Source organism: Salarias fasciatus, chromosome 6 (genome assembly GCF_902148845.1).
Source record: "Salarias fasciatus chromosome 6, fSalaFa1.1, whole genome shotgun sequence".
NCBI classification, from domain to species: domain Eukaryota; kingdom Metazoa; phylum Chordata; class Actinopteri; order Blenniiformes; family Blenniidae; genus Salarias; species Salarias fasciatus.
In genome coordinates, this window is record NC_043750.1 from 3,219,465 (window position 1) to 3,245,068 (window position 25,604).

A 25,604-nucleotide genomic window follows, 5' to 3' on the forward strand; every position below is an offset into this window, starting at 1 on the left:
CGGGAGAGGCGGGAGAAGCGGGAGAAGCGGCTCTGCAGATGCCCGCTACCGCGATGCGCGTGCCTCCGCTACCGCTGGACCCCGGGGCGCGCGCCGCGGACTGCCAAGGAGGAATACCGATGAAGCACGAGGGCGAGCCGAGTGGAGCCGAGTGGAGCCGAGTGGGGGAGGGGGGGGGGGGGGGGTTACTTTTTTATTATTATTATTATTAATTATTGATTGTTTGTTATTTTTATTTTTACTTCTTTTATTTTATTGATTTTTTTCTCCGCACTTTGTTGCTCAGTTGTCATGTTTAAAACTTCATTTTTCTTCAGGTGAAGAATTTATAAAAAGAAAAAAATATTTGAAATGAAGACTGTAATTGTATAAGACATGTTCTAGTTTTCAATAAAAGGATGTAATATATATATATATATATATATATATATATATATATATATATATATATATATATACATATATATATATAATATATATATATACATATATATATATATATATAATATATATATATATATATATATATATATATATATATATATACATATATATATATATATATATATATATATATATATATATATATATATATATATATATATATATATATTATTTATTTATTTATTTATTTATAGCTGCACTGCTCCCATAAATGACAGAGTCATATCGGCTCGGACGGCGCCCAGGTCAACAAGGTCGTCGTCAGTTGTTGTGGAACCAGGACACACTGATGACAAATTGGCTACTGGAACAAGACACTCGTGGAGCAGGTCGGAGAACAGAGCGTTAATGGAATGCTACTACAGCAGTAATCCCAGCAAAAGGGGATACATGCAGAGAATGTGGGAACAATGGTTAATTCGAAACCCAAAATCCAAGCTGACTAAGAAACAGTCAGTGCTCGAATATCCGCAAGAGGAACTTACTGTCACAGTTGGAGATTGATGAGGTGCAACAGGAATGGGTACCAAGACCCAGCACCTCACCCACGGTACAAGATGCTACATCAAGGGGGAGCCAGGACGACCGGTCATATGAGATTGGGTATCAAACCCCGATAACAGAGCTGAACACGAGAGCAGCTGACCTGAGAGAGAAGATCATGACGTCCTGGGGGAACTCAACACCCTCCTGGCTGCCAAGGCTAAGTAATGATGAAGTACCACTGGAATCTCTACTGGAAGATGAGAACACAGCACTGCTAACAATCCCTACCAACACCATCACTGAGACCAATCAGCTGATATATGCAACAGCGACAGTCATCCTAGAGATGCTTGGCTACAAGATGAACAGCATGAGAAGCCGGAGTGACCAAGAACCTCCATGGAAGAGAAGGCAAGAGGCACAAATCATGGCAACACGGAGAGAAGTCAGCTTCCTTGCAGAACTAAGCAGAGGGGTGAATCTCAAGAAAGAACTGCCCAAGAAATACAGAAAGCTGTCAATAACTCAGGCACTGGAGACTGCTAAGCAAAGACTCACAGCCCTAGCTACCCGCCTAAAGAGATACACCAGAGAAGTGGAGACCAGGAGGATAAACAGGGTGTTCTCCAACAATCCAGCTAAGGTCTACTCTCAGTGGCAGGGTAGTAAGACCACAGCAGACCCACCCAGGGCTGAGACTGAGCAATACTGGAAGAGTATCTGGGAGAAAGAAGTGCCACACAACACCAATGCCCAATGGCTGGCAGGCCTGCAGGCAGAGCACAGCAACCTCCCAGAACTACACCCAGTAGTAATTACAACAGCAGATGTACAGGCAAGAGTGGCCAAAATGAAGAGCTGGACACCTCCAGGGCCCGACAAGATTCACATCTACTGGCTTAAGAAGCTAACTGCACTCCATGAACGCCTTGCAGCACAAATGAACCAGCTGCTAATATCAGGGACCCACCCAGAGTGGCTAACCCAAGGTCGGACAGTCCTCATCATGAAGGACACCCAGAAGGGAACAACACCATCAAACTACCGGCCTATAACCTGCCTCAGCACCACATGGAAACTCCTATCAGGCATCATAGCGGCCAAGATAAGTAGGCACGTGGATCAGTACATGAGTAAAGCACAGAAAGAGATTGGCAATAACATCAGGGGGCCCAAACACCAGCTACTGGTTGACAGGGCAATCGCCCAAGACTGCAAGGCCCGCAGCACCAACCTGTGCTCTGCCTGGACTGATTACAAGAAAGCCTCTGACTCAATGCCATACACGTGGATACTGGAGTGCTGAAACTGTACAACATCAACAGGACTCTAAGGAGCTTCATTCAGAACTCAATGGGGCTGTGGAAGACCAGTCTAGAGGCCAACTCAAAGCCAGTGGCACAGGTGAGCATCAAATGCGGCATATACCAAGGTGATGCCCTGTCCCCCCTGCTGTTCTGATAGGCCTGAACCCCCTCAGCCAGATCATCACCAAGAGCGGCTTTGGATATCGGTTCAAGAGCGGAACAACTGTCAGCCACCTCCTCTACATGGACGACACCAAACTGTATGCCAAGAATGAACGTGACATCGACTCCCTGATTCACCTCACCAGGATATACAGCAACGACATCGGGATGTCATTCGGACTGGATAAGTGTGGACGAATGGTATCTAGAAGAGGGAAGGTGACTGTAACTGCCAGCAGAAGTAGTTTAATAAATACACAATTTCATAATTTCATTTCATAATTTGACAATGATTGAAGGTCAGTAATAAATAAATAGTTAGAATCTTATTTTAGGATTAATGTTAAGGAGTTCATTAAAAGGTGGAACTAAAGTTCCTAGTTCCTAGCAGGAGGATTTATGTTGATGCGCATATGCAGAAGAGCATGCAGAAAAAGCATGAAGAAGATCACGTAAGAGAGAGAAGAGAGGGATAGCTGTGGAGTTTGTTTCCTGATGATGCGGTTTCATGAAGGTTTTTTGATCCCCTCGACTGGACCAATGAGGTAAAATGTTTTTCTTTGTGTGAAGTATTTTATTTTGTATAATGTCCCTATTATTTCTTGACTGTGTTCATGTGATAGATGCATGATTGTTTTCAAAGCCCATAGTACACTTCTTGAGTGGCAAATATTGTAAATAAGTTATATATCTTATGTGTGAAATATCTTGTATTTATTTGTGCTTTATGTGTTTTATTGTAGTTTTCACGGCTCAATAAACGCCCGTATACAGAATACCATTGAGCTCGTCTTTCCAACTCGAGGGGAGCAACACTGATCACAACTGAAGGAGTTCAAGTGCCTGAAGGGAACATAACAGATGTGCAGGACAGCTACAAGTACCTGGGGATCCCACAGGTAAATGGTAACCATGAGGAGGCAGCTGGAAAGTCAGCCACAGCCAAATACCTACAGAGAGTAAGACAGGTCCTGAAGAACCAGCTGAATGGCAAAAATAGGATCCAGGCCATAAACACCTATGCCCTACCAGTAATCAGATACCCTGCTGGCATAATATCCTGGACACTGGAAGAAATGCAAGCCACTGATATCAAGACAAGAAAGCTCCTTACAAAGCACGGAGGGTTCCACCCTAAGTCCAGCATACTGAGGCTGTACACCAAGAGAAAGGAGGGAGGCCGAGGACTAGTGAGTGTCAGAGCCACGATCCAGGAGGAAACCAAGAGCCTCCATGAGTATACCCAGAAGATGGCCCCCGGTGATGATCTGCTAAGTGAATGCCTCAGACATCAAAAGCCCAGTAAGGAGAAGCCAGAGGAGCCATCATGGACAGACAAAGCCCTGCATGGCATGGACCACCGACACATTGAAGAAGTGGCTGACATTGGAAAAACATACCAGTGGCTGGAAAAGGCTGGACTGAAGGACAGCACAGAGGCCCTAATCATGGCGGCGCAAGAACAGGCCCTGAACACAAGATCAATAGAGGCCGGGATCTACCACACCACACAAGGACCGTCCAACGGACTGTCCTCAACATAGTCCTAGGCTTTACTACTTATTGTCTCATGCTAGCTGTTGCCAAAGCTGTCCGTCCCTGGGAGAGGGATCCCTCCATACTGTGGTTCTCCCCAAGATTTCTTCTTTTCCCACTGGGTTTCTGGAGTTTTTCTTGCCGGATGTGAGGGTCTAAGGCGGTGGTTGCTTCGTTTTGTCTCATTACTGTGAATTTGACATATTAACATTATGCTTATTCACTGTTTTTATTTTTACCAACCAATGTAACATCTTGAAGCCTCTGAGGCAGCTGCTGTTGTGATACTGGGCTATACAAAAATAAATTGAATTGAATTGAATTGAACAAGACCCCAGGTGCAGACTGTGCAAAGAAGCCCCAGAGACAGTACAGACCATCACAGCAGGGGGTCAGATGCTGGCAGGCAAGGCATACATTGACCGGCACAACCAGGTAGCGGGCATCGTGTACAGGAAGATATGTACCGAGTATGGACTGGAGGTCCCAGGGTCAAGATGGGAGACACCTCCAAAGGTGGTCCAGAACAATCGAGCCAAGATCCTGTGGGACTTCCAGATCCAGACTGACCAGCAGGTGACGGCCAATCAACCTGACATAGTGGTGGAGGATAAACAGCAGAAGACATCTGTGGTGATAGACGTAGCAATTCCTAGTGATGGAACATCAGGAAAAAGGAGCAGGAGAAGCTGGAGAAGTACCAAGGGCTGAGGGAAGAGATGGAGAGAGTGTGGGGCGTGAAGACAACCGTGATACCAGTAGTGATCGGGACACTGGGAGCAGGAACCCCCAAGCTGGGAGGATGGCTCCAGCAGAGACCAGGAACAACATCTGAGATCTCTGTTCAAAAGAACACAATCCTAGGACAGCTAAGATCCTGCCGAACCCTCAAGCTCCCAGGCCTCTGGCAGACCCTGCAGAACCCTCCAGCTCCAGGACTCTGGTAGAGGACCCGAGCTTGAAGGAGACAGACACAATACCACTGGGGTGGCGCGAACACAGTTCAATTTTTTATTTTTTTGCTCCACTGCTCCCGTCTGAAGGAAAGCTGGAGTCTTTGCTCCGAAGGCAAACCCGGCTTCACGTTGCCTCTGCTAGCTAGCTGAGGCTCTGCCCCTCAGCTAGCTAGCTGAGGCTCCGCCCCTCAGGTAGCTAGCTGAAGCTCCGCCCCCTGCTAGCTAGCTGAGGCTCCGCCCCTCTGCTAGCTAGCTGAGGCTCCGCCCCTCAGGTAGCTAGCTGAAGCTCCGCCCCCTGCTAGCTAGCTGAGGCTCCGCCCCTCAGCTAGCGAGCTGAGGCTCCACCCCTCTGCTAGCTCGCTGAGGCTCCGCCCCTCGGTCACACAGGCAGAGCGGGAGGTGAAGAATCGATCACCGGGAGGGATCTGCAGATCTACTGCCAAACAGATCCACTCCGCTGCATCTCAACCGGAACCAAAGCTACGTTTAGCAGGACGAAGCGTTCTGTCCACGTCCTGCTGATAAACGGCGTCCTCTGTGGACCCGTTCAGCTGGACGCTCTGTCTCCTCCTTGACTTTAGCGTCCAGGTTAAAAAGGGCTGAGAGCGGGGGGGCAGCGGCTCGCCGTCCTCCAGCCAAACAGGAAGCCCAGAAACCACTGGAGGGCCAGGTGGGCGGGGCTTCCGCCGTCACATGACCGCAAAACGAGCAAAACGAGTTACCTCTGGAAACGTTCACCAACACGACGGGGCATCAGGGCAACGGGGCATCAGGGCAACGGGGCATCAGAGCAACAGGGCATCAGGGCAACGGGGCGTCTGGGGCAACAGGGTATCGGGGCAACGGGGCATCAGGGCAACAGGGCATCAGGGCAACGGGGCGTCTGGGGCAACAGGGTATCGGGGCAACGGGGCATCAGGGCAACGGGGCATCAGGGCAATGGGGCGTCCGGGGCAACAGGGCATTGGGGGCAATGGGGCATCAGGGCAACGGGGCATCGGGGGCATCAGGGCAACGGGGCATCGGGGGCATCAGGGCATCAGGGCAACGGGGCATCAGGGCAACGGGGCATGAGGGCATCGGTGCATGAGGGCATCAGGGCATCGGGGGCAACGGGGCATGAGGGCATCGAGGTATCGGGGCATGAGGGCATCAGGGCATCAGTGGAGGGGGTGAAGGGACCGGTGAATCTTTTCTACATAGAGTTCAAAGTTTGTTGTGTTGTGTTGTTTGTGGTGTTTGTGCTACACTGTTGTTTGTGTTTTGCTGACAGCCTGTCAGACTCCTCCTGGGGACCAATCAGGGACTCTCACCTGCAGCAGGTGTGTCCCGGTCACACTTATCTGAATGGGTCTTTCTGTGGAGTTTGCACCTTCTCTCAGACCTGGTTCTCTCCTGTTTGCAGTCAGTGGGTGACTGTAGCTGTCCTGTAGGGGTGTGTGTGTGTGTGTGTGTGAGTGTGTGTGTGTGTGTGTGTGTGTGTGTGTGTGTGTGTGTGTGTGTGTGTGTGTGTGTGTGTGTGTGTGTGTGCGTTCTCGTATTTCTATCCTTGTTGGGGCCAAATGTCCCCACAAGGATAGCAAAACGTGGAACGACGTGCGTTGTGGGGACCTTTTTCCGGTCCTAAGTAGGAGAAACTGTTTTCTTGACCATGTTGTTGTTACTGAAAAAAGTAAAAGTGCAAAACATTTCTTTAGGGTTAGGCTTTGTTGTGGTGTGGGTTAGGGTTAGGGTAAGGGTCAGGGTTAGGGGCTAGACATGAATGGGAGTCAATGGACGGTCCCCACAAGGATAGAAATACGAGACTGGGCGTGTGTGCGTGCGTGCGTGCGTGCGTGCGTGTGTGCGTGCTTGTGTGCGTGCATGCGTGTGTGTTTGAATTCTCTCCAGGGACTCCAGGTTCCTCCTCGGTCCAGAAACGTGTTGCAGACGCAGCGTTGCTCCGAGGCGAGAACCTGAATCACAGTTTGGCCTCTGGGAGGCGACACTGAGACACACACCCGGCTTATTTAAGTCAAAACACACACTCACACACACATCAAGTATGATGAGCTGAATCAGCTGCCGCGTTGCCTTTGAGCCAAACACATTGACTATTCAGGAAGAGTACTAAGCTGGTAAATGGTGGAAAGACGAGTTGAGCGGAGGAAGGGATCTGTGGCGTTCATGGTGGAAGTTGTTGAAAAGTGTGACGTCCCTTTAGGAAGGACCGGACGAGGCGGGAGCTGTCCCTGGTTCTGGTTCTTGTTCTGAACAGTCAGAGGGAACAGCACCTGAGGCAGAAACACCTGAAAACAAACCACCTACCACCAGCCGTTATCAGTCGCTACCAGTCGCCATCAGCCGCCACGAGCCGCCACCAGCCGCCACCAGTTGCCACCAGCCGTCATCAGTCGCCACCAGCCGCCACCAGCCGTCATCAGTCGCCACCAGCCGTCATCAGTCGCCACCAGCCGCCACCAGTCGCCACCAGTCGCCACCAGCCGCCACCAGTCGCCACCAGCCGCCACCAGCCGTCATCAGTCGCCACCAGCCGCCACCAGTCGCCACCAGTCGCCACCAGTCGCTACCAGTCGCCATCAGCCGCCACGAGCCGCCACCAGCCGCCACCAGTTGCCACCAGCCGTCATCAGTCGCCACCAGTCGCCACCAGTCGCCACCAGTCGCCACCAGTCGCCACCAGCCACCACCAGCCATCATCAGTCGCCACCAGCCGTCATCAGCCGCCACCAGCCGCCACCAGCCGCCACCAGTCGCCACCAGCCGCCACCAGCCGTCATCAGTCGCCACCAGTCGCCACCAGTCGCCACCAGTCGCCATCAGCCACCACCAGGCACCAACAGTCGCCACCAGCCGCCACCAGCTGCCACCGGCCACCACCAGCCGCCATCAGTCGCCATCAGTCGCCATCAGTCGCCACCACCCGCCACCAGTCGCCACCAGCCGTCATCAGTCACCACCAGCCGCCACCAGCCGCCAACAGCTGCCACCAGCCGCCATCAGTCGCCATCAGTTGCCACCAGCCACCATCAGTCGCCACCAGCCGCCATCAGTCACCAACAGTCGCCACAAGCCACCATCAGTCGCCATCAGTCCCCACCAGCCACCATCAGTCACCACCAGCCGCCACCAGCCGCCACCAGCCGCCACCAGCCGTCATCAGTCGCCACCAGTCGCCATCAGCCACCACCAGCCACCATCAGTCGCCATCAGTCCCCACCAGCCACCATCAGTCGCCACCAGCCGCCACCAGCCGCCACCAGCCGTCATCAGTCACCACCAGCCGCCACCAGCCGCCAACAGCTGCCACCAGCCGCCATCAGTCGCCATCAGTTGCCACCAGCCACCATCAGTCGCCACCAGCCGCCATCAGTCACCAACAGTCGCCACAAGCCACCATCAGTCGCCATCAGTCCCCACCAGCCACCATCAGTCACCACCAGCCGCCACCAGCCGCCACCAGCCGCCACCAGCCGTCATCAGTCGCCACCAGTCGCCATCAGCCACCACCAGCCATCAGCAGTCGCCACCAGCCGTCATCAGCCGCCACCAGCCGCCACCACCTGCCACCAGCCACCAGCCACCACCAGCCGCCATCAGTCGCCATCAGTCGCCATCAGTCGCCACCACCCGCCACCAGTCGCCACCAGCCACCATCAGCCGCCACCAGTCGCCATCAGCCGCCACCAGCCGCCACCAGCCGCCACCAGCCGCCATCAGCTGCCAGCAGGTGTGATGAGTTGACTTCCTGAAAGCTTGAAGGAGCAGGAAGAGCAGGCCTTCAGCTTTGAGTCCTCCAGAGGTTGGCTGGCGGTCAGGTGGCGTGCGGACGGCGCAGCCTAAAGGTCAGAAGGTCACAGTGACCCTGCTCTTCCATCATTCGTGCTGAACGAGACGAGAGATGAAATCCTCCACGGATTCTTCTGGGGTTTCTGTTATCAAGACTTCCTGAGAGACCCCTTCTGAGGACACTGAGGTCCTCCGGAGTGTCCACACCTCTGCTCAGGACCTTTATGACTCTGTAGGTCCTCTGCTGTCCACTACGCCACCGTCTGCCGTCCCCAGGCAGCACAGAGTGGGACAGGAGGGACAGCTCTGTCCTGGGCTGTCCTCTGGACTCTGTGGAGGACAAGAGTGAGAGGAGGATATTGGCAAAGCTCACGTCCATGATGGACAACAGCTCTGAGCCACTTCAGTGGACGGTGGAGGAGACACTGTGCTGGACGTTGGAGGAGACACTGCGCTGGACGGTGGAGGAGCTCAGGCGACTCGGACGTCCTCAGTGCAGGACAGAGCAAGTCCTTCATGTCCACCGGTGTCAGACTGGACAGCTCCACTGTGTAGAACATGAACAATGACCCTGGACATTAATGTCCTGCAGCCATGGACACTTTAGAATACACTCACTCTGCCGTTAGCATTTTGCAGATATTTGTATGTATGTATGTATATATACATATATATCTGTGTATGTGTATATATATATATATATATATATATGTATATGTGTGTGTGTGTGTGTGTGTGTGTGTGTGTGTGTGTGTGTGTGTGTGTGTATTTTCCTGATATATTTTAAGACTCATATATATTGTCCACAGTGAGATCTTCCTTGCCTTCGCCTTTCTATCATCATCCTGACTACGATTTGCACTGTACCCCCCCCCACCCCATGAGCCTCTGCTCCTGTGAATTCCTCCACTGTGAGACGAGGACAGACGACTCTTCTACCCTGACTGAGTCCTGGCTGTAGTACCAGCCTCTGACCAGCAGGTGTCTCTGCTCTGCCACACCTGTCTGCTGTCCTCCAGTCTGCTGTCCTCCAGTCTGTCCTCCAGTCTGCTGTCCTCCAGTCTGTCCTCCAGTCTGCTGTCCTCCAGTCTGCTGTCCTCCAGTCTGTCCTCCAGTCTGCTGTCCTCCAGTCTGTCCTCCAGTCTGTCCTCCAGTCTGCTGTCCTCCAGTCTGTCCTCCAGTCTGCTGTCCTCCAGTCTGTCCTCCAGTCTGTCCTCCAGTCTGCTGTCCTCCAGTCTGTCCTCCAGTCTGTCCTCCAGTCTGTCCTCCAGTCTGCTGTCCTCCAGTCTGTCCTCCAGTCTGTCCTCCAGTCTGTCCTCCAGTCTGCTGTCCTCCAGTCTGCTGTCCTCCAGTCTGTCCTCCAGTCTGTCCTCCAGTCTGTCCTCCAGTCTGCTGTCCTCCAGTCTGCTGTCCTCCAGTCTGTCCTCCAGTCTGCTGTCCTCCAGTCTGTCCTCCAGTCTGCTGTCCTCCAGTCTGTCCTTCAGTCTGTCCTTCGCTTTCAGTCATTAAAGAGACGTTTTGTGCTCCGCCTCCTTCAGCTTCAGCACAGTAGAGCTGGGAATTCTGGGTCTTTGAAGGGAGCCGTTCAAAAGCCTGGCTCCCTGACGAACGTCACGCGACTCCATTAGAGACATCAGCCTCATCAGTGTAGAGTCAACCGTTACTTTCTGACAGCTGGCAGGGTCGCTGTCAGTGAGGACTTTTCATCTGGTTCTTTAATTGGTTTAATGACAGATTTAAGAGATGTGTTTCTGATACACTGGCCTACCTTGCACGTTGTCCCCAGAAAAGAGCTTCAACATGCTGCTATGTGGCGTTACTGGGATGCCAGCTGTGGGTGGGCATTTGTCTTACCAGGGGGGGCAAAGCTCCAAATCCAGCTGTGGCTGCTGCTGTCAGCCGGGGGGGGGGGGCGTTCGATTTAAACAGTTCTCACCAAGCAGATGTTTGCAGTTCAGATATGTGCTTCTTCTTCTGTGGAGCGGGTGGCGACCAACAACTTAGGTGCACAGCGCCACCTACTGCGTCTCTTGGTGAATGTACTTCAGTTTACTTCCAGATCACTGTATTCATTTCAGAGATCTGTAAAACCAACAGCAGGTATTTTGCGACACCGGGCTGTGGTGGAGGAGAGGCTGAGGGACCAGGAGGAAATATTGGTCAAACTAATGAGTTTTTGGACGATTAAAGCCATTTGAGACCCGGCGCCAGGGATGCCCCATTGGCTCACAGTATATGGAGGTCTGCAGCTCCACTATGGATCTAACTTTCTCCCGGACCACTTTTCGGATCAGAAAACCCTTCTGAGTGAGTATATTGTTATACATCTTTCTATAAACAACGTGAAAACTGTTTAAACCGAACTTATCCTTTAACCGAGCATTTTATGGTGTGTGTGTGTGTGTGTGTGTGTGTGTGTGTGTGTGTGTGTGTGTGTGTGTGTGTGTGTGTGTGTGTGCGTTCTCGTATTTCTATCCTTGTTGGGGCCAAATGTCCCACAAGGATAGCAAAACGTGGAACGACGTGCCTTGTGGGGACCTTTTTCCGGTCCTAAGTAGGAGAAACAGTGTTTTCTTGACCATGTTGTTGTTACTGAAAAAAGTAAAAGTGCAAAAAACATTTCTTTAGGGTTAGGCTTTGTTGTGGTGTGGGTTAGGGTTAGGGTAAGGGTCAGGGTTAGGGGCTAGACATGAATGGGAGTCAATGGACGGTCCCCACAAGGATAGAAATACAAGACTGCGCGTGTGCGTGCGTGTGTGTGTGTGTGTGTGTGTGTGTGTGTGTGCGTGCGTGCGTTCCATTGCTAAAAACCCAGTCGCCAGTTAATGAGGAAACCAGTTCTTCCAGAACCCCGGCTCCGCTCCGGGTTCTGGACACTCCTCCTCCGCTAGCTAGCTGCTGCGTTCAGGTGACTGGAGCTGCTGCGGAAAACTGAAACTCGGTCGTTCACATGAAGGCAGCGGTGACAGCTGGACTCAGGAGACGCTCAGGAGACACTCAGGAGACACTCAGGAGACAAACAGGAGACATGCAGGAGACACGTGAAGGAAGCGTGGACAGTTTGCACGAAGAAGCGGCTCTCAGACGGCTGTGAGCGGCTCTCATTGTTCACTCAGAAGTAGGGCCCGACCGATATGGCTTTTTTGAGGCCGATGCCGATTCCGATATTTGACAGAAAAAAATTCCGATATATCGGCCGATAAATTTAAAAATTATTTAATGAATAAAATAACTTCTGTTTTGGTCCCTAAACACTTACAACAGCAAAAATATAAATTGCAGGCAGAATATTTTACTGTTTTACAGCACTTTGTCCTTTAGTATTTGTTTAACTTTACAACAGAGAGGAATTTTCAAGTACAAAAACATGTCTTTGACAGACTTGCATTTTGAATATATAATGATCACAAATAGTCCGACACTAATATTACTGCATAACAACACACACAGTGAGATGCTGTTCCAGCCAGTCACGTTGTAGTAGTTTCTGCCAAAGTAAAACTAACAGTGACACGACATCATGACGGTTGCTGAACACAGACAGTAATGGTAATCATTATTAACCCCTCCCCCCAGTGAACACACCCACCAGGAATCTACAGAGAAAAAGTTTAGATTCCGCATTAAAATCCAGGGAAGGTCCGTGAATCCGCAGACAGACGTGATTTCCGCGAAAAATTCTGCGATCACGGAATCGCGGATGCCTAGAGGGTCTAATTGAATGACAAACAACATAACATAGACTAACTCCGCCCGCCTGAAATGCGCGGGGGTAGAAACAAGCGCTCCCGCCGGCACAAACTCCGACACTCCGTCGGTTAATCATTCAGGAAAAAAACACTCATTTAAACTACTGAATGACTACATGTGGACAACTTAACAGCGGCAAGAATGAACCAACATCATCCACCCAAATGAGGAAGGCTGGCACGGCACGGCACGGCACGGCACGGCACGGCACGGCACGGCACGGAAAAGCGCACAGATCACAGCTGACAGGGAACATGCACTCTGCTGGGTGATGGTACTCACGTTCGTCGTTCACTGGGAAAACGGGGCATCAACAATAAACATGCACGTCCGCTCGGTAAGGCTAAAGTAATGTTTGCAATGTTTCCTGGTTGTAGCTTAGCTTAGCTTTCTCAGCTTAGCTGTGAAAACAGCAGTAGGACTAAGGATGTGAATGGAGTCAGAGCCCCCTCTGGTGGACAAACGGTGCAAGGACATTATTCTGCACGACTCCCGACACTTCATTCACCATTTACTGCTTTATGAGAAATTAAGAGTGTATCGGCGTTCTATCGGCAAAAACCCGGCCGATGATGAATATTTTGAAAAGGGCTCATATCGGCCGATGAATCGGTCGGGCCCTACTTAGAAGAGCCATTAAGACGAACGACTCGTCCATTGAACGTCACAGAACTACAGCACAGCGCCCCCTGTGCGTCTTAATGCGTGCGCCCCTTAATGAGCTCCCCCAAGCAACAGTACAATACATGGAACAAAAAAAAGTTCCTCTCTAAAGTCACACGATCCTTTTAACAGAACCAGTGACCCATATCTCCCCGAGCCTTTTGATGACATTCTGTTGTTCTCATGACCTTTTTAACAGAGCGACTGAATGATGGAGCAGAGGGCGGAGGAACCCTGTCACGGTGGAGGAAGCTGTCAGGGTGGAGGAAGCTGTGAGGGTGGAGGAAGCCGTGAGGGTGGAGAGTGAAACGTCACACAGCTTCTCCTGAGCAAAACAAACCTTTATTGCATTTTCCTGAAAAAAGCTCATACATATTTTGCAATGCTGGGAAGGCAAACGTGAAAGACGGAGCGCAGGATTCAGGGTTCAGGGTTCAGAGTTCAGGGTTCAGGGTTCAGGATTCGGGGTTCGGGGTTCAGCAGCCAAGCTGTTGCATAAGAGAGTTTGATATAAAGTCATTGGAGCTTGAGCAGCGAGCGAGGAATGGTCAGCTTGTGTCGCCGTCTGGAGCGGTACGTCAGGAGGAACCGTCTGGAGGAACCGTCTGGAGCGGTACGTCAGGAGGAGCCGTCTGGAACGGTACGTCAGGAGGAACCGTCTGGAGCGGTACGTCAGGAGGAACCGTCTGGAGCGGTACGTCAGGAGGAACCGTCTGGAGCGGTACGTCAGGAGGAACCGTCTGGAGCGGTACGTCAGGAGGAACCGTCTAGAGCGGTACGTCAGGAGGAACCGTCTGGAGCGGTACGTCAGGAGGAACCGTCTGGAACGGTACGTCAGGAGGAACCGTCTGGAGGAACCGTCTGGAGCGGTACGTCAGGAGGAACCGTCAGGAGGAACCGTCAGGAGGAACCGTCAGGAGGAACCGTCTGGAGCGGTACGTCAGGAGGAACCGTCTGGAGCGGTACGTCAGGAGGAACCGTCTGGAGGAACCGTCTGGAGCGGTACGTCAGGAGGAACCGTCTGGAGGAACCGTCTGGAGGAACCGTCTGGGGCGGTACATCAGCAGGAACCAGCCGGACTTCTAAAGCTTCACGAGAACCGCCGAGCTCAATGAGATCTCAGCAGCACCTCAGTCTGGCCAGACTGGAAAGACTCACATGACTAAAGAGACTGGTGTTTCCTCTAAAATAAAAGCTGGCCGGATGTAGAAGAGCTTCAGTGAATCGCTGGCAGACTTTCAGAAGCAAGCGGTCTCTGAGGGACTCGGTGCTGGACGGTTCACGGACCTGCTGCTGTGTTGCATAGAGATCAGAACGGGGGCGGAACACTCCCGGCTCTGTGGCGGCGCTTTATCCTGTTTCTCATGCAGGGGGCGACGTGTTTCGGTCTTCAACGCTCCATTCCTTCAGTCTAAATGTGGTCCGAATCACGAAGCTCCTCCTGGACGCCGGAGCAGAGCGGGACAGGAAGTGGTTCTCCTCCAGCTGGACGGTTCGGTTCTGGCGATCCGGGGAGAGCGGCGTTCAGACAGACGGCTCGCCAGGCGGCGAGGACACAGCTTCAAACAGAACAACGTTTCCACCGGTCTGTCAGAGTCCGGGGTTCGGATGTGGCCCCTCAGTCAGCTGATGCCTTCAAGGTCCAAACTCTTTCTAGGAACACGGAAAACTCCTGAAGTCGGCCTTTCAAAATAAAAGTTGTTCTTAAGAGAAACGACTCAACGCCTGGAAGAGACCGGTAGACGGTCCGCATGCCGGCAGTAGAGCCACCTCCACAGCCACCAGGAGGTCAAAGGTCAGAAACTACAGGAGGAAGTGGCCTGATGCCACCGGTCAGCTGGAGGGCGACACATGGCTCCGCCCACTTTTCATGTTGTTACAGCTCAGTGGCTAAGAGGTCAGGATGGCCCCGCCCCCACCGGGGGTCAAGGTCCAAAACCAAAGATGCCATCTGAGGAGGGAAGCATGGGGGAGGCAGCATCACACCGTCCACAGGGGAAGGTCTGCCACAAACAAACAAACAAACAAACAAACAAACAAACAAACAAACAAAAACAACTAAACAAACCCAATGTAAGCACTTCTCCATAGGATTGAGAAATGACTGCCCTCTCCTCATAGAAATGTCTGTTTCGTTCAGTGTTGCTGTTTTGAAATAACCGTCTGTCTGACTCCGCCTCCTGCTCAGATCACAGGGATCAATCGGGATCTGGAAAAGCCTTGAAGTTCGGGATCATAATTTACGAGGATCAATCAGGATCTGGGAAGGCCTTGAAGTTCGGGATCACGATTTATGGGGATCAATCGGGATCTAGAAAAGCCTTAAAATTCGGGATCATGATTTTACGGGATCACTCGGGATCTGGGAAGGCCTTGAAGTTCGGGATCATAATTTACGAGGATCAATCAGGATCTGGGAAGGCCTTGAAGTTCGGGATCATAATTTACGAGGATCAATCAGGATCTGGGAAGGCCTTGAAGTTCGGGATAAATTGGGATCTGGGAAAGTCTTGAGGTTCGGGATCATAATTTACGGGGATCAATCAGGATCTGGGAAGGCCTTGAAGTTCAGGATCATAATTTACGGGATCAATCAGGATCTGGGAAGGCCTTGAAGTTCGGGATCATTTGGGATCTGGGAAAGTCTTGAGGTTCGGGATCATAATTTACGGGGATCAATCGGGATCTGGGAAGGCCTTGAAGTTCAGGATAATAATTTACGGGATCAATCAGGATCTGGGAAGGCCTTGAAGTTCGGGATCATTTGGGATCTGGGAAAGTCTTGAGGTTCGGGATCATAATTTACGGGGATCAATCGGGATCTGGGAAGGCCTTGAAGTTCAGGATCATAATTTACGGGATCAATCGGGATCTGGGAAGGCCATGAGGTTGGAGGCTGGTCCCTCCTAGCGTAGTGTCTCGGCAGGTTTTTCTGAAGCACAGCAGAGCGTACGGAGCGTCCGGAGCGTCCAGAGCGTCCGGAGCGTCCAGAGCGTCCAGAGCGTCCAGAGTGTCCGGAGCGTCCGGAGCGTCCGGAGCGTCCAGAGCGTCCAGAGTGTCCGGAGCGTCCGGAGCATCCAGAGCGACCGCGGCGGGGTTCGGGGACATGAAGCACGTTGTCCCGGTTGGACACACACATGCAGTGCCTACCTAAAGCTCAGACTCAAAGGGGGTTCAAGCCGGGACGGTGTGGACCGCAGCGGGCCCTCGGCTCTGATCCGGGTTCGGTTGGTGGGCGTCGGTTCACGGGGGTCGGGATGGGCGGGGCCGGCCGGTCCGTCCGTCCGGATCGGTCCCAGGGGACGTCACAGGTAGACGGACCAGTAGACCACGTTGAAGAAGAGGAAGGAGAAGGGGAAGAGCGCCCGGGCGTACAGGTCGATGCGCTTGGCGGCGGCGGGGATGACGGGCTTGGGCGGCGGCGGCTTCTTGTTGGCCTTGCTCTGTGACTTGAGGACCCCCGTCACCTCCACCGGCTTGCCGTAGCAGTCGAAGTTCGAGAGCTCGAAGTCTCGCGGCAGAGAGCCCACGATGCTGAAGTCGTTGGAGCGGAGGTCCGACTTGGAGGTGCAGACCTTCTTACAGCGAGTCTCCACCACCTGCTGAGACAGAGGACAGTTAGTCCCTCTGCACCGCCTGGGGGGGGGGCGGTGGAGCAGGAGGGGTGGAGCGGGAGGGGTGGAGCATGCAGGTGGGGTTTGCACATTAGAGACGATTAAACTGAAAATACATTTGAAAGGACGGCGTGACGGTCTCTTCACTTCCTGTCCTGGTTCAGACACAGGAGGGGGGGGGGGACTGCACATTCCTCCTCAGCATGGGTTTCCTGACTCATCCCCGAGCTCCTTCATCTGAGTGGAGCACAGCGCCGTCAGCAGCCGAACCGTCTCAGGACGGTTTAGACCGTCCCAATGAGACAGGAAGTCACACTGTGGCTAAAACCTCCGACAGCAGGCCGGACCGGACCAGACCGGACCGGATCGGACTGGACCGGACTAGACCGGCTGCTGGACCAAACACTCGCTTCCATCTGTCGCATCACTTGAGCTAAACTTGCTCTTCATTCACAGGAGGGACATTTCCCCTCATTCTGAACGTCGGCACGTCGAAGCATTATGGGAATTCACCACTAGAGGGCTCCGTCTCCACTGCAGGACCTCCTGGTGGAATAAACCAGTACTTATGTTTGGTATCGGACAGACGGTGGTTCCATCCTTTCAGCTGGTCACGACACGACGTGTTGTATTTCTTTGTTTGTTTTTAGCCTGTGAACTAGCTACCGAGCTACTAGCAGCGCTAGCTACCTGTGCTGCTAGATAGTTAGCACTGCGGCTGTTATGTCTGCGGGGAACTAGAGGGAACATTAAAGTGCACAGTTAGCTAAAGCTATCATCTGAATGTTGCGTCGCTCTGCATGTGAGAGACGTCTGGAGCTTCCAGCTCAGCTCGGCTCTGAACCTCCAGCCAGACTCTCCTCTGCTGTTCCCAGATGGTGGATCGAACTACCAGACTCTGTGCGTTCTGCCGAGTCCCGCTCTACTTTCAAGAGACAATTGAAGACTCAATTGTTCAGAGAACACCTAGGGACTTAATCCGACCCCATCTCTGGGGTAGAATAGGTCAGGTGGCTTAAAACCCAGCACTTTAACGTTTTGATACACAGACCTGCGCATGGCAGAACTCTGGAAGGATCTACTGGAGCACAGCAGTAGCGGCCATAGACTCAGCCGCTGTGCGCCGGTATATCCTTCCACAGAGCGCTATGCTTGTGCTGATCTGTGTGTATCAAAACATTATTTTAACGGATTGAAAAGAAAACACGTCTTTTAAATAGGGCTATCAAAAATAACGCGTTAATCTAATTAAAATTTTTAACGCAATTTAACACATGCGCATCGTGACAAGCCTCGCCTCTACCAGCGGTGGCGGCCGTGCACCCGCATGGAATACAAGCTGCTGTTAAAGCTTGTGTCAGGAGTTCCAGTTCGTTTCCAATGTATGTACCATTTTTTATCAGAGCTTCAATGTGTTAGTCTGGTTCGATACAATAATATAATAGCCTTCGTCTCATAGACCCCCATGTTATCTGAGAAAGCGCCGGTCAGCTTCAGCCAATAGAGTTCGAGCTTCCGCATTCTCGTGTTGTCCATCAACATGTGGAGCAGCCAGAGAGCACGGCCGCTCGCCCAGCAGAGGAGAGTTAGCTCTGCAGCAGCCGCCCCGCTTACCTCGGATATATCCACTGCCTGCTGAACATCCACCGTAAACGGATAATAGCGTGCACGATTAAAGGGGCGTGGCTTGGTCGCTCATGAAAGCAGAGGATAGGCGGAAACTCCAGACGCTGGATTCAAAAAACCTCTCTCTTTCAAAACTCCGGACACGAGCTTTAAGCACCGAAGAAGAAGAAGAAGCCTCAGCTCTGAGGCAGCAGACAGGAGGCAGAGGAGGCCTGGCGTCAACTCATTTATCACAACAGAAGAAGACAGCAGTATGGAGGGAGGTCAGCCGCTGGCCCCATGGATTCTACTTGTTTGATTAAAAAAATGTTGAAGCAGTTTTCTGTTTTCCACACAAAAAGGAACACTGGCTAGAATCACCTGTTGAATTGTGTAAGAAAAAAGTGTGGTTTCTCTTAGTTTTACTTTTCTTGTGGTACTACATTTGTTACAGACCTGAAAATGTGATTCCTGCCAAAAGCCAACTGTAGAGGGACTGCAGAGGGCGCGCTGCACACACACACATTATGGTGTGCATGTTTTAGTTTTTTGAATATTTATTTTATTTGGAGCCTTAAATAAAAAACACATCACATGTTAAATATATATAATCCAGTGGCGGACCGTGCATTTCACACTAAAGCCTTCAGAACAGATCCGCCTGAACCAATCCACCTCTCATTAACTATTTTGTCTACAAAAAAAAAAAACTTATTATGCAGATATGCACATAAAGAGTTGTTGCACAGCAGATAGATACTTGTGCAGCCAGAATAAATGCCTTTGCTGAAGAGCACTAGTCTCCTACTACATCTGTGCACATACAATGAGCATCAACAACTTAATAAAACAGCAATATTATTTAGGAAAAGAGGAACATTTTACTCACCAAAATCCCCATTATTTGTAAACAAAACCAACCTCCTTTCCTTCCTCAAAAAGAGTTCAACTGCTCTGTCATATAGATTATCGGTGCGTTTCAGTTCCATAAAGCCAGGGCTGAAAGTTCAGCTGCCCTGTGGGATTTCTGGCATAAGTTTTATTTCTCTTCAGGTCTTCTTCTTCTTCTTCTTTGGAATAACTGAGGTAGGCGACCAACAACTTAGGTGCATACCGCCCCCTACTGTATCTCTTGGTGAATGTAAATCAGAAGGCCTGGATATGCTGTTGTTAGTGTAGCTAGCTAGAAGGCGCTCAGTCTGTAATTCAGATACTTTTTAGGCCAGCAGAGAAGGCTTTGCAGGCCCTGACGGCCCACCACTGATACAATCATGTCCTGTCATTTTTTTGTTAAAGGTGCTGTAGGCAGGATTTTGCTAGTCAATGCTAATTTTTCTGTGTTTTCTTTAGATTAAATGTCAGAGTACCCATTGGTAATCCTTTAGGAGTGTAGCATAATTGCACTACCGCGAGGGTGCAGCGTTTCCATCTGTCTCTGTTCTGAGCTGAAAAGGAATCTCCACAGCTCCAGGTATCTTTGACCTATCAGAAGAGCCCATGAGGCTCTAACCGTGATTGGTCGAGGGGCGTTCGTCACACGTTCTTGTGGGAGGGGCTTAACTTGCGTAAGGGCGTGATGTCAGAGAAAACAGGACAGGATTGGCTGTGCTGGGTCTCAAATCACCATCTTAGATCGGTCAAATAGGTAAACCTAAGCAAGATGGCGGAGATGCAGAATCCTGCCTACAGCACCTTTAATGCAATACAGGAAAAAAGGGTATATTTCAGACATAGTTGGAAATTGCGATTATTTGTGATTAATCATGATTAATTAATTTGTAAGCTGTGATTAATCTGATTAAAATTTTAATCATTTGACAGCCCTACTTTTAAAATGTTTTATAACCATTGGGATTTACTTCACGTGCTAATACGCCGTCCCCTGGACCACTGGAAGGAGGATTTTGTCCACTTTCGTCAGTCCGGCTCTGTCTCCTATTGACTTCCAGCAATTGAGCTAAGCTAACTATGATGCTAACAGCTGGGAGCCAGCCACTGGACCAAGAGACACGGAAAAGGTATTTATGAGCTTGTCTAACTTTGTCAATGATAGGGAAAGGGCGTGCAACTTCTCCATGGGAAACAGAGCGTTTTCACGGTGGGGGAGGGGCTGCCTCTCTGAGCAGCAGAAACACGAGGAAAGCTCAAACACGGAGGCACGGAGGAAAATAACGCTTTTGGGGAGTTTTTGATGAGAACATAACTATGTAACAAGGTTAAAACATACAAAAAGTGAATTTTGCATGATACAGCCCCTTCAAATCTCTGTTTTGAAACTTTAAGGAATTTGCAGACAAGTAAAAATTCTAACAGTGCTTTTTTTGTTTTTCTTATTATCTTTGAGGAGCCACAGATGGAGGACGACGTGACGAGGGGATTGAACGTGGGAATCCTCAGAATACCAGAGGGGGAGGATCTGACGGAGCTGGCTGTGGCGCTGGAGGATCAGATCATCCTGCATGGCATCCAGGACTACTCACACTGCTCTGCTGTTGGGACTTCTTTGTGCTCAACATCCACTACATCGACTTTCTGTTGTATTCATTGCTGTCAGAGTAACTTCGGCTTTTTCCAGTCCTTCACAAGTTTTCCACTTACTCCAAACTTTATTTCTGCTGCTTGATTCCTGTTTTCAACTACATATCCCACTTTTGGTGGGCATTTGTGTTCAGTGTGGGATATATGTTGTGTAAAACTTTGCTTTGCTTTAAAACGTTTATAGTATTAAACTTGGTAATTTTATATATTGTTTTAAGATTATATTTCAATTGTATCAATAAAATATATTTGAAACTGTCATTGTCGGAGCATTTTGTTTTCTGGGCCAAATACGGCAAGTGAGTGTATGAAAGAAGTGGCCCGGTTACGGTTTAGTTCAGGCTGACATCTGGAACCAGTTCTGAAACTTGTCTGGTCCTCCTTCGGGCCGGCTGTGGTCAAACAGGTGATTGACATCTGGGGGAAAAACTAAAACTTATCTGGCCCAACACTGGGCCGGGACAGGGCCACATCTGGCTGATAGGTGGCTGAGACACGGCACAGTCGTGGGCCAGATGTGGCAGCCAGAGGTGGAACTCCCAAGTGCCGTAATTCACTGTGATACGTGGCCAAGTGTGAGGGAGCTGTGTGGGCCACTGCTGGGCCAGACTCACTGGGCTTTGTGGGGCAGTGTGTGTGTCTACCTGCAGTGTGTGTGTCTACCTGCAGTGTGTGTGTCTACCTGCAGTGTGTGTGTCTACCTGCAGTGTGTGTGTCTACCTGCAGTGTGTGTCTACCTGCAGTGTGTGTGTCTACCTGCAGTGTGTGTGTCTACCTGCAGTGTGTTGACGTGCAGCGGCGTTCCGCCTGTCCCGTTCACGGTGTTGTTGTTTTTATTGTTGGCCGTCTTCTTTCCTTCCTTCTCCTTCAAAGCCTTTTCTTTCGTGGCCATTTTGGCTTTTTCCTCTTCAATCAGCCTGGGACTGTTCAGGATCACCTGCAGGACACACACACACACACACACACACACACACACACACACACAAGGAAAGAGAATTAGTGAAAGACAGATTTCCAGGAGAGCCAGACTGCGTCGCTCCATCAGTTTGTTACTGAAGAGTTTTTCACACAAGAAAGAAAATCTACACAGAGTGTTTGAACGACACAAACTACACAAAGACTTCATGAAAAGCTACAGCCCTCGTGACCCCCGTGACCCTTGTGGCCCCTGCAGTCCTCGGGACCCCTGCAGTCCTCAGGACCCCTGCAGTCCCCTGCAGTCCTCGGGACCCCTGCAGTCCCCTGCAGTCCCCTGCAGTCCTCGGGGCCCCTGCAGTCCTCAGGACCCCTGCAGTCCCCTGCAGTCCCCTGCAGTCCTCGGGGCCCCTGCAGTCCTCAGGACCCCTGCAGTCCCCTGCAGTCCCCTGCAGTCCTCGGGGCCCCTGCAGTCCTCGGGACCCCTGCAGTCCTCAGGACCCCTGCAGTCCCCTGCAGTCCTCAGGACCCCTGCAGTCCCCTGCAGTCCTCGGGACCCCTGCAGTCCTCGGGCCCCTGCAGTCCTCGGGCCCCTGCGGTCCTCGGGGCTCTCAGCTGCAGGACTGGGGGTCTGGGTCTCACACTGACCTGCACCACGGCGTACTCCACCAGGGACGAGAAGCCGAACAGCAGACAGGCGATGAGCCAGATGTCGATGGCCTTCACGTAGGACACCTTGGGCAGCTCGGAGGCCAGAGACATGCTCTCGCTGGACAGGGACAGGACGGACAGAATCCCTGGCAGAGATTTGGAAGACAGGATAAACAGGTAGCGCCTGCTAATCAGTGGTCTTAATGTTCTGGCCGATGCTGAGGAATGGTTTCCATGGTTTGTTGCGAGACACTCACCCAGCGGCACCCTGGCAGCCGAGGCGTCGGGGTTGATCCAGAACGATAGCCAGGACAGAACCACGATGAGCAGGGTGGGAGCGTAGACCCCCATCAGGTAGAAGCCCACCTGGCGGCGCAGCGTGAAGATCACCTCCACGCAGGTGTAGTACCCTGCAACCACAGCAGAGGGCGCCGTGACGGGGGCCGCAGGCGTGGCGTCCCCCACGGCGGCTGGAGCTTCCAGCAGGGAGATTTGAAAGAGGATGTAATGTGATTGGTCCAGCCTGTCACGTGACCGCATCACGAGGACAGAGGAGGAGCCGTGATTGGCTGATTGATGCTGAACTGTAACTCATGACAAAAAAAGAATCAGCCGATGATTTATATGAGAGTCAGAGTCTGGTCCAGAAGAACGTGGAGACAGAGACCAGAACCGGGTCTGGAACCAGGAGCTTTGTTGGTTTATTTACACTCTGAAAATCTGCATTTTGAACGGGTTCTAATTGGTTCTGACGAGACCCGGGCTCTGTTTGGAACCAGAATCATTGCCATGGAGACCAGCTGCACTCAGCAGGTGTGTGTGTTGCCATGGAGACCAGCTGCACTCAGCAGGTGTGTGTGTTGCCATGGAGACCAGCTGCACTCAGCAGGTGTGTGTGTTGCCATGGAGACCAGCCGCACTCAGCAGGTGTGTGTGTTGCCATGGAGACCAGCTGCACTCAGCAGGTGTGTGTGTTGCCATGGAGACCAGCTGCACTCAGCAGGTGTGTGTGTTGCCAGTTTTTAAAAGTGTGTGATCTTTAGGACTCAGGAGGAACCGTGTCTCTTGACGGCCGGGCGGCGGCAGAACGTTCTGCTCTCTCCTCAAACAGAACCGTCTGAGACGGAGAGCAAGTGAAAGCATTGTGAGAATCACCGGGAGTCTTCCTGTTTCCATCTATAATTTGTAGTGCTGGGCAACGATTAAATTTCTTAATCGTGATTAATCGCATAATTTTTCTGCAATTAATCGCGATTAATCGCATTGTGCATAAAATTCAATAACAAATTCAAAAGTACAGAGGCATGGGGGGCGCTAACGCCTGACGGAAATATTTGCCGGCGTTCAGAAAGCAGTGCGTTAACGCAGGCCCAGCCCTAACAATTTGTTGAGACTGAGCCAGAAATGTGGCTGTGGGGACGACAGAGAAAAACTGAGCCTCTCCAACACACACCCATCAGAAACTCCAGAAACGGCTGAAATTCTCAGCTCCACCCGCCACCGACGCCATCTCTAACGACGGACTGACGCCGGTGATTCATACCCAAGCCGTCATGCATTACGTAACGCCGCCGCTGAACCACTGACCGGTGCCTTGGTAGTACTTGGTGCAGTTTCCATACTTGATGTCTTCTTGTTTGATGTCGAACTGCGGCAGAGCGATCTCGTCCATCTGGACCGGGTCGGACTGCCACATGAAGACCAGGTCGCTGGTGGTGTAGCCGACTGCAAGGAAACAGATCAACAGCTCCAGCTTCAGCTCAGCTTCAGCTCAGCTTCAGCTTCAGCTTTAGCTTCAGCTCAGCTTCAGCTTCAGCTTTAGCTTCAGCTCAGCTTCAGCTCAGCTTCAGCTTTAGCTTTAGCTTCAGCTTTAGCTTCAGCTTTAGCTTCAGCTTAAGCTTCAGCTCAGCTTCAGCTTTAGCTTTAGCTTCAGCTTTAGCTTCAGCTTTAGCTCAGCTCAGCTTCAGCTCAGCTTCAGCTTGAGCTCAGCTTCAGCTTTAGCTTTAGCTCAGCTTCAGCTTCAGCTTTAGCTCAGCTTCAGCTTTAGCTTCAGCTCAGCTTCAGCTTAAGCTTTAGCTCAGCTTCAGCTTCAGCTCAGCTTCAGCTTCAGCTTCAGCTTCAGCTTTAGCTTTAGCTCAGCTTCAGCTTCAGCTTCAGCTCAGCTTCAGCTCAGCTTCAGCTTAAGCTTTAGCTCAGCTCAGCTTCAGCACAGCTTCAGCTTTAGCTCAGCTTCAGCACAGCTTTAGCTTTAGCTCAGCTTCAGCTTTAGCTTCAGCTTCAGCTTCAGCTTTAGCTTTAGCTTCAGCTTCAGCTCAGCTTTAGCTTTAGCTTTAGCTTTAGCTTCAGCTTCAGCTTTAGCTTTAGCTTTAGCTTTAGCTTCAGCTTCAGCTTTAGCTTCAGCTCAGCTTAAGCTCAGCTTCAGCTTTAGCTTTAGCTTCAGCTTTAGCTTCAGCTCAGCCTCAGCTTTAGCTTAGCTTCAGCTTTAGCTTTAGCTTCAGCTTTAGCTTCAGCTCAGCTTCAGCTTTAGCTTTAGCTCAGCTTCAGCTTCAGCTTTAGCTTTAGCTCAGCTTCAGCTCCAGCTTTAGCTTTAGCTTTAGCTCAGCTTCAGCTCAGCTTCAGCTTTAGCTCAGCTTCAGCTTCAGCTTTAGCTTTAGCTTTAGCTCAGCTTCAGCTCAGCTTCAGCTTTAGCTCAGCTTCAGCTTCAGCTCAGCTTCAGCTTTAGCTTCAGCTCAGCTTCAGCTTTAGCTCAGCTTCAGCTCAGCTTTAGCTTTAGCTCAGCTTCAGCTTCAACTTTAGCTCAGCTTCAGCTTTAGCTTTAGCTCAGCTTCAGCTTCAGCTCAGCTTTAGCTTTAGCTCAGCTTCAGCTTTAGCTTTAGCTTCAGCTTTAGCTTCAGCTCAGCTTCAGCTTAAGCTTTAGCTTTAGCTCAGCTTCAGCTCAGCTTCAGCTTCAGCTTCAGCTCAGCTTCAGCTCCAGCTTTAGCTTTAGCTTTAGCTCAGCTTCAGCTCAGCTTCAGCTTTAGCTTTAGCTCAGCTTCAGCTTTAGCTTTAGCTCAGCTTCAGCTTTAGCTCAGCTTCAGCTTCAGCTTCAGCTTCAGCTCAGCTTCAGCTTTAGCTCAGCTTCAGCTCAGCTTCAGCTTTAGCTTTAGCTCAGCTTCAGCTTCAGCTTTAACTTTAGCTCAGCTTCAGCT

General features: G+C 51.1%; 2 protein-coding genes across 2 annotated transcripts in view; one reads left to right on the forward strand and one right to left on the reverse strand.

Annotated features, from left to right (window-relative positions):
• The first annotated feature begins 53 nt into the window (after positions 1-53).
• LOC115391121 (extensin-1-like) lies at positions 54-8,627 on the forward strand. The gene is made up of 2 exons (XM_030095229.1): positions 54-161; positions 7,149-8,627. The coding sequence occupies exons 1-2, from the start codon at positions 54-56 to the stop codon at positions 8,625-8,627; spliced, it is 1,587 nt and encodes a 528-aa protein (XP_029951089.1).
• Positions 8,628-16,370: 7,743 nt separating this feature from the next.
• The window catches only part of LOC115390469 (glycine receptor subunit beta-like), a 16,576-nt gene continuing 7,342 nt past the window's right edge, over positions 16,371-25,604 (reverse strand). Inside the window, exons 6-10 of the mRNA XM_030094353.1 lie at positions 24,004-24,141; positions 22,674-22,826; positions 22,414-22,562; positions 21,626-21,787; positions 16,371-16,695 (exon numbers count right to left, since the gene is read on the reverse strand). Of these exons, the coding sequence (XP_029950213.1) occupies positions 16,399-16,695; positions 21,626-21,787; positions 22,414-22,562; positions 22,674-22,826; positions 24,004-24,141 (899 nt within the window). The 3' untranslated portion in view covers positions 16,371-16,398. The remainder of the gene's footprint in view (positions 16,696-21,625; positions 21,788-22,413; positions 22,563-22,673; positions 22,827-24,003; positions 24,142-25,604) is intronic.

Bases quoted from the DNA above. Each gene is read 5' to 3' on its own strand.
- LOC115391121 (XM_030095229.1), top strand. From the start codon at position 54: ATGCGCGTGCCTCCGCTACCGCTGGACCCCGGGGCGCGCGCCGCGGAC. The intron at 162-7,148 runs GTGGGGGAGGGG...TGTTCTGAACAG, and splicing joins GTGGAGCCGAGTGGAGCCGA to TCAGAGGGAACAGCACCTGA.